The sequence below is a fragment of the Vespa mandarinia genome, chromosome 3 (assembly GCF_050613455.1).
Source record: "Vespa mandarinia isolate Hongniang chromosome 3, ASM5061345v1, whole genome shotgun sequence".
Lineage (NCBI taxonomy): Eukaryota > Metazoa > Arthropoda > Insecta > Hymenoptera > Vespidae > Vespa > Vespa mandarinia.
The window spans coordinates 8675804-8685301 of NC_140812.1; the positions used below are offsets into that span (position 1 = coordinate 8675804).

The 9498-nt window shown below is 26.6% G+C and overlaps 1 protein-coding gene across 1 annotated transcript; it reads right to left on the reverse strand.

The window, feature by feature from the left end:
- Positions 1-2739: 2739 nt before the first annotated feature.
- LOC118447869 (nuclear receptor-binding factor 2) lies at positions 2740-8211 on the reverse strand. Its single transcript, XM_035880392.2, has 3 exons — positions 8058-8211; positions 5221-5492; positions 2740-5064 (listed from the first exon to the last, which is right to left on the reverse strand). The coding sequence occupies exons 1-3, from the start codon at positions 8079-8081 to the stop codon at positions 4584-4586; spliced, it is 777 nt and encodes a 258-aa protein (XP_035736285.1). The 5' UTR covers positions 8082-8211; the 3' UTR covers positions 2740-4583.
- Between the last annotated feature and the right edge of the window lie 1287 nt (positions 8212-9498).

A 9498-nucleotide genomic window follows, 5' to 3' on the forward strand; every position in this document is an offset into this window, starting at 1 on the left:
AATAATTTTAATTTCGGTCCAAAAAATACGGTCGAAATTTTTTACATTTTTATATCTCTAAGTACAAACAATATTATACAGTAAACTTGAGGGATTATTTTCTAACCGAAAAAACTAACCTTAAAAAAAAAAAAAATAAAAAATCCAATTAATTAATCATGCACATCTCTAATTTTTTTTTCCTTTTTGATTATGTGCAATGACCAGAAAAAAAAAAGAATTTAGAAAACTTAATCATATAAAATATTTCAAATAAAGATCTCGAACTTTTTGCAATCGATCGTATCTAATTGGCACATCTTTTCGATCACGTGATTACAATGAAATTCACTTGTTTTATCTTTTGTAATCTTCTTCGTATTTTTATTCATAAATTTCCTCAGATTTTAATCTGACAAATATAATATAATTCTAATCTTTTCTTGCATCTTTCTCTCTCTCTCTCTCTCTCTGTGTGAGAGACAGAGAGAGACAGAGAGAAAGAGAGAGAGAGAGATTAAAATAACAATAATAAATAAAAAGAATAAAAATAAAAGAAATAAAATAAAAAAAGATTGTGGATATTTAGATAAAGAAGAAATAAAATAAATATCAGGATAGAGATGAAGATTCGATTGATCTAAATCGCATCACTACTCGTTTTATTTCTCTCTCTCTCTCCCTCTCCCTCTCTCTTTCTCCCTCTTTTTTTACTCTTGTATTTATATCTAAATAAACCCGTGAATTCTATTTGAATTACTTTCATCCGATCGAACGAACGATAAATTTATGCGTTTTTATTTTCGTATGGTTGACACCATTACAAATTGGAGGATTTATTTTAAATTTATGTAATATAATAAAATATAGAATTATTTGTATGCTGCGATAGAATATTTCATTATTATTATACGTTAATAAAATGTACGCAATAAAATACATATGTTATTGTTTAATGTTTTTAAAATCTTTAATTTCTTTTAAAAATTGTATTCCTGTCGATTTCTTTCTTTTTTTTTCTTTTTTTTGATTTTTGATAGAACGATAAACTTTTGCGTTTATTTATCAAACGAATAACGTCATAATTAAAAAATTTATTAAAAATTTATCTAATATGTATATATATATATATGTATTTACATATATGTGTGTGTGCCCTTGCCAACTTAATGACGACCTAAGAACTGTTATTTTTGATGAGACAATAAATTCTTATGTTTATTATTTTCAAATGTATGATATCATAATTAAAAGTTTTATTTGAAATTTATAAAGCTAGCAATATATAATGAAATATATGCTCAAAGTCTATTTCCAATGACATTAAGTAAACACTACTTTCCAAAATTTCTGTAGATTTTTGGTAAACAATGAACTTTTGTATTTATCTATCAAATAGAGGACATCATAATAATATTTCTTAAATTTATGAAATATACAATATCTAATAAAATATTCATGATTACTCGTGTTCTTAATGGCATTAATGATATCCTAAAAATTTTTAAAAAGTTTTTATAGAACAATGAACATTTATCATTCAAACAACTTCAAAAACGTCTTAGGAAAACTTTGTATTTCTATAGATTATTTGTAGAGCAATAAACGTTCGGTTTTTGTTTTTCAAACAAATGACACCACAATCCAAAGATTTATATTATATTTATGGAAATACGTGATACCTAATAAAATATATGATTTGTATATGTTTTTAATGGCATAAATATCTCATAACCTATAGTAATAAATCTCAATACTTGGAGATCTTGTAATATCTTCTTTCTTCCCTTCATATTCTTATTATAATTGTTGATAAAAAATAAAAAAATAAAAAAATAAAAAAATAAAAAAAATAAAAACGATCGACTGGTTTTTCTTGCTGTTATCAAAGATAAAATGTATTAAGCTCGATACCTAACGATATCAAATTGTTGTCTTGGCCTACAGCACGAAGGTTTTTTTTAATTAAAAAGAGAAAAAGAGAAAAAAAGAAAAAGAGAAAAAAGGAACGTTCAAACAAATAAAAAAAGAAAAAAAAAAAAGAAGAAATGGTATATAAAAATATCTCGCAAATTCTAACCTTTACGTTCGAGTACAGTTTGCAATTCGAGTAGTTTCGATTTACACAAGAATTACATGTCTCTATGTAAATAAGTACGTACACATGCATACATAAGTATGACCGTACACGTAATTATGGAATTAGCGCATTGGTGCGACTTCAGCGAGCAAAGCCTCTCAGCTCTTTAGAGGTTAGGTTGGTCGTCTGTATCGACCGGGAATGCGGAGCGCTGCGTATCGATGGGAAAAGGAAAATAAAAAGGAAAAAAAAAAAGAAAAAGAAAAAAGGAAAAAAAAACAATCGCCGAGACTTCAAAATGGTCGTCTATGTCTCGCAAACATAAAACGCAAGGTGAATTGAAGAAGAAATGTTTCGACGTTGTTCACGTGTGTTCACCGGCACAACATACATATATCAGTGCACTCTTACCATCTTCGTAGATAAAACACGACGTATGAAAATATAAAAAATAACATCGATCAGAAACAATTTCACTCAACACAACAAAATAACAATAACAATAACACAACAATAACAAAAATCCTAAGGTGACCGATCGTCGAGTTTGGAATTTTTTTTTTCGATTGTTTTCTTTATTAATTTCTACTCACCACTTCTCTGCATTTTTTTTCCCCCAAAGGACGTTAATGTCGTTCTTTAATCATAACTCAAACGGGTGTGTCACATGAAAAAGTAAACGTGTATTTAATATCTCTCTTTCTTTCTTTCTTTTTCTCTCTTTTTCTGTTTCTCTTATTATTTTATTTTTCCTCTTTTTCTTTTTTTTTTTGTTGTCACCACTTTCTCTCTCTCTCTCTCTCTTTCTCTCTCTCTTTCTCTCTCTGTCGCTCGCTCTCTCTCTTTTTCTCCGGTGAAAACGCGCAAGATGGCGATGATCACGATAGCGTTAACGAATAACAAAGATCTTAATCTATCCTATTAAATTATTATTCGCGTAACACAAGAACTAATACAGCGAGAATAATATTCACGTATTCTCGGGTATATTTTGAAATGTTATTGAGAACTCGACAAAAATCAAGATACGCGTGCGCGCAAATATATGACCCTACGAGACAGGCAATACGATTGGGCAAATATTACACGAGGAGCACGATTCACACCAGTTCACTAGAGGCGCGAGATGCTCGTTTTCAAGTGAACTCTCATAATACACTTTCTTTCCTTTTCTCATATACATATATATATATACACACATTATATATATATATACATATATATATATATACACATAACCTTTCTCTTTTACTCTCTGTCACTACCAATCACTGTTCACTATTCGTTTGAGAAATCAACTGCGCATGCTCGATTCGTCGCCATCTTGTCAACTGTTACCATAGAAACTGAGGAAATTGTAAACAAACAAAGTTTACCTGCATGATTTTATCAATTTCTTTTGAAAACATTTGTAAGTTTGTTTTATCAATAATGATTAACTAGAATGATTGATATACCTCATTTCGTTGCATATATAATTCCTCTGAAAAGAATACTTTTAAGTCAATAATGCCTATGTTATCATAAGAATGATATTATTAAGAATTTTACATCGAAATGTATTATACACACATATTCAAGTTTATATAACATTTATTATTACACAACTTCCTTAAAGACACTTTCATTGTTTAAAATCGTATATTACTTATTATAATAACAAAACTGCTCATAAATACTATTACATGGCAGTTCTTTTTTTCTCCTAGCACATAAAGAAGACAAAATCTTAACATTTTTTTTAATCATATTTACATGTATTCTAGCTTGTGCTAGGGAAGAAATCATTCACCTAAATTGATATGTATTTTGTTCCCTGTGAATAACATTAATTAGAGATGAAGTTTCACATATAAGAATAAAATTCTTTCGATGGTTGAGAATGTAAAATGTCTTTGTTCGCACTTTTTTCGACAATACGTATTTTATAAATAAGATTCATAGAAAATAGAAGAAAATTTTTACACGAAATAGATATGAGTTTTCTTCCTAATCACATGAATATTATTATGAAATGAAATATTAATAAATAAATTTGTGCACAAAGTATATAAGTATATAAATAGCTATTTATCAAATAAATTTGGTCAAATACGACTGATATAAGATAGAAATGTAATGACTTTTTTTTTTACTACAAATTACTTGTACTATGCAGCTATAAAAGTTAATTAAAGTTAAAGAAACTTTGTTGTTATATTAAATAAATGAAAAGTAATAAAAGTACGGTAATAAATATATAATTATACGTTATTCTGATAATGATACCGACATTATTAATGTGCAATTCATTTGTTGTTCAATCTCTTTCTTATATTACGTCTATATGAATTTTTTAGATGACCTGTTTTCATACTATTGTCACGATAAAATTGTAAGTACAATGAACCACATTATTTTTAGAAGAATGATTGAGAGAGAGAGAGAGAGAGAGAGAGAGAGAGAGAGAGAGAGAGAGAGAGAGAGAGAGAGAGAGAGAAAGAGAGAAAGAGAGCAGTGAATACTTAATGAGGTAGAAAATTAATTAAGATGATGTAAAATCAAATAATGGCATTTCGAGTGGCGTTAAAGGTGGCAAGGGTGCTAAACATAACGAATGTGTATCATCTGGCCTAATTTCATCATTAGGATTCACAGAAATAGCATGCAAACGTTCTGTCAATTGTTTTACTTCTTCCTCTTTAGCTTCTAATTGACTTAATAAGCTTCCAACGAGACAGCGCAATTGACAATTAACAGTTTTTAATTCTTCTATAACCGTGCCAGTATCTTTCGGATGTTTGAACGCACTGCTTTCTGTATCTGGTAATAATATCAAGCTTAACAAACTATCTTGCTCTTCTATAGTTCTAAATAATGCTTGACGCAATGAACTGTTGTTTCTATCGGATGCAGATTCCGTAGAATTTCCTTTTTCGTTTTGCTTGAATATTTGCTTTGAAATGAGATCTCTCTTTTGAGTTTCTAAATTAGCTTTATATTCTTCATATTGAGCTTGCTTCATTCTATGGTGACATAAAAAATAATATTTACAATTATATATTTCTTCTTTATTCTTTTTTTTCTTATACTAAATATTACTAAATATTGACGAAAAGTGAAAAGAAAAGAAAAGAAAAGAAAAGGAAAAAAGAAATAAGAAAAGAAATTTATTTATTTACCTAACAACAGCTGCTTGTCTTTTGTGATAATCTCGTTGAAGTGCAAGAGATTCCAAAGTAATTGCAGTATGTATGGATCTAACAAATGGTATAGAACTTTGACCAATTAAAATGGAAGGGTGAGATTCCGTGATGCTTGGTTCTGTAAAGTTGGATTGAAGTTGCGTAAACGCCTCTGATAAAAGCTGAACAACAGCTTCGTGACAATCAGCTGCTTCTTCAAAACGTCCTTCTCTGAGCAATGCTTCAGCCCTCCTTTGTCGTTCGTGTGCCTACAAAATTCAAATAATCAAGTTTCAATGAAATGTTAAGGAAAATAATAATAATAATAATAATAATAATAATAATAATAATAATAATAATAATAATAAAAGAAAAAAAATCTTGTTAATATTTTCAATATTCCTAATATACTACTATTATTATTATCATTATTATTATTTACATTTATATACAAATATGAAAAATTCATAAAAGAAATATTTACTTTTATGTAAAATATATTTCTTTAAATTAATTATTTATCGTATTAATGATAGACTTTATTTAAAAAAATTTTAAATCAATAGAAAATTGTTATTCTCAAAAGTAAATAATTCTTAGTAAATACGATTCCTATGTGTAATATGATGGCGGACATTGAAGACAGAGAAGAGGGGTTATGTGATTGTTGTACTTTACTATAGAACTTCTACTAAAGATATTTTGCCGTGTTAACTTTTTATTGGCATCGTTGTAAGTTTATCAGACATTATAATAGAAAATAAATCATTTCTTGAAATTTCATTTGACAACAAATGCATCGAGAATAATATCGTCAAGCTTCGTTTCTACATTTATATATAAATTTGAATAAAATTTTTTGTAATTATACTGGGTAAGTCAAAAATTGAAATTCTTTTCAAACTTTAAACAACGAAATGTTAATTCCCGTTTACATGTAATATTTCGTTATTGTAAATCATTATCGTAAAGCAAAATAAACCTATCGAAGTAAAATAAAAAAAAAAAAAAAAAAAAAAAAAAAGAAAAAAGAAAAAAGAAAAAAAAAGAAAGGAAACAAGCGGCAAATTTAAAATTGAAAAGAATAATTTAAAGAACGCACTTTTATTCACTTGTTTTTATAAAACATTGAATTTAATTAATAAGACATTTATTAACACTGAAAATCACTTATATTCGTTCGTTTCTACGATTAATTAATTCCCTTATAACGAACGAGTAAGGATGCGGTATAATATTGAACTGATAGATGGTCGTTCGATCGTTAATATACTATCTTTGTAAAAAAATATATTCAAGTGTATGAATTGACCTTCAGATAATTTTCATTTATATGTATGACAGAATTTATTTCTAAGGTCGTTTCTTTCACTTACATTTCTTTGTTTCAAGACAATCCAGTTCTTATCGTCGTTACGACGTTAGTGATGTATATATATATATATATATACATAAAATTTATCTATATATATATATATATATATATACATAAAGTTTATCTATATATATATATATATATATATATATATATACACATGTATGTATATACAATAAAATGATAATAAGTAACGCGAGAAATATGTGAATTCTATTTTATTAATACGTATATTTATATATTTTCATTGTTTATGATTTTTATTTAATTTAACTTTTCATAATTAGGTTAATAATTTAATAGGATTGCATCTTAATAATAAAAAGAAAAAGATCATAGAATAAATTTTGAAGAAATTTGTTTTGATAAAATAAATGTATTAGACACAATTGAACTAATTACATTGTTACATGAAACATTATTACTGATAATATATTTTATTAGAAAGTAATTTTATTATTTAATATAATATTTTATAAATTAATGGATATAAGATATTCAGTTGATAACTTTCTAAATATTTGGATAAACAAAAATAGCTTAGATTCTTTCATTGGTATTGTTATCTTAGAGAAAAACATATCCATTGAAAACTTTGATTATTTTCTTTTATAGCTTACTGTTACTATCTTTTAAACAACAACGCTTTAAATATTTAATCTTAAAAATATATTTTGACTCATTATATTTATTTGACGGAAATTGTTCTTGATAAACATTTGTAGTTTGCCATATCTTTTCTTTTCTTTATTTTTCTTTTTTTATTTTCCAACCATGGACTACTGCGACTATACAATTTATTTCTAACAAAAATATAAGAATAAGATAATAAAAGACATAAGAATTATTGTAATGATACATGTATCTTCTTCTGCTGGAATATAAATGATTCATATTGAAAAAGGTAAGATAAAAAAAAAAAAGAAATAAACAAATCAAAAATAAAAGAGAATGAAGCAAAAGAAAATGAATTATTAGCAACAGTATCTCTGTCAAATTATAAAGAATGCATCATTGTGAATAGAGTTAGAGAAACATTTAGATGATACTTTAGACTATTTATAGGAAATAAAAACATAGTAAATAAACGTAATAAGTGAATGTAATAAATAAACGTAATAAGTAAATGTAATAAATAAATGTAGTGAATAAATGTACAAAATTAAAAAAAGGAACAAATATTGGAAAGAAATGGTATTATCAAAATTATATTAGTGTCAATGAGGTAAAGAGGTATAGAGAGAGAGAGAAAGAGAAAGAAAGAGAGAGAGAAAGAGAAAGAGAAAGAAAGAGAGAGAGAGAGAGAAAGAGAAAGAAAGAGAGAGAGAGAGAATAAGAGAAAGAGAGGGAGAGAAAAAATAGCATCTTAATGGTTTCTCCTTGTGCAACAGGAGACGACGTAAATCGTAATCGAGGAAACATACGTTCCAATAATAATAAAGCGTCTGATGGTACTCACCAGGTTCAAGGCAGAAGCCTCCATGACTGATCAGCTGATCGAACGATAGGAAGAAAACAGAACAAGACACGTGCCTTGTTATCATCCGCAGGCGGTTTTGATAAAAGGTTTATTGTGTTTCATCGACCAAGCTGCTTGTTGCGTTTAATTTCACGTTAGTTTTTCAGGTTCGTCGCGAGATGGCGTTAGTTATACACATGAAACGAACAAAACGTTAACGTACCGGCACGCTTTATTCTTAAGCGTATAATTCTCTTTCCTTTTCATTATTATTATTTTCCTTTTGTTAATTATACAACATTTTCGTCGTTCCGCATTTGCATTACCATCGAACAACATCAATCACGGTACGTACGTTTTACATTTTAATGATCTATCATTTATCTTTCAGATAGATCAAATCGCATCTGTCAAATTTTTAATACGTATTGTACAATATCAAAGTGTAAAAATCTTCACGTCATAACCTAATACGTAATCTTATATTAATATAATACGAGGAATTCATTTACATTGGAGATTATTTATCTTACTTTCTTTCGTTTCTTTTTATTTTTCTTTTTATTTTTTTTCACTTTAAATTCATTTCCACGTATTCCGTGAAATTACTTCGATCGCGTGTCATTCATTCGTTAAGGAATACATTTGCGCGCGCGCGCGCGTTTATATGTATATTATGTACTTGTTAAATTCTTCGAAATTTTTTTTCTTTTCTTATTTTCTTTTCTCTTTTTTTATTAAAAATTTTATTTCCACTTCATTATTTTCGGTGGATTTATTTTTAGGTTAAGTATTAATATATATTTATGCACATGCCAATATACATATATATTCATTATATATATATATATATATATATATATATATATATCATATGTATGTATTCAAAAGTATCTGTAAATAAATATAAGTAAAATATAGATTCAATCAAGCTATTACAAAGCCGATTACAGTCACATAGATTACCATGATTCACACTTCGATGTTACTACGTTGTAAGGCAACTTTACGGTCGTTGGGGCTTCTGCCTTGCACATAAAAGGCGAGAAGAAATTAAGCGAGAACGTTCATAATGACTAAGCCGAATGGAAATATTATAATGAAGAGGAATTATTAGAAATATTTTAATCAATATATATATATTTAGTATGTAGTAAACCTATATATTACATTTTTATTCCAACATTATTAATACATATTATATAACATTAATTTATATATATATATATATATATAAATATATATAATTTATATATTTTTATATATATATATGTATGTATATATGTTTATATGTATACATATAATATATGTGAATAATTTATCATAGTAAATTAACATACGTAATAATAATTATATTTAATCGATTTTATTTTATTTGATTTTTTTATAAAGAAAATTTAAGTATAAAATATAGCATTGCATAATGTATTTCATTAATTAA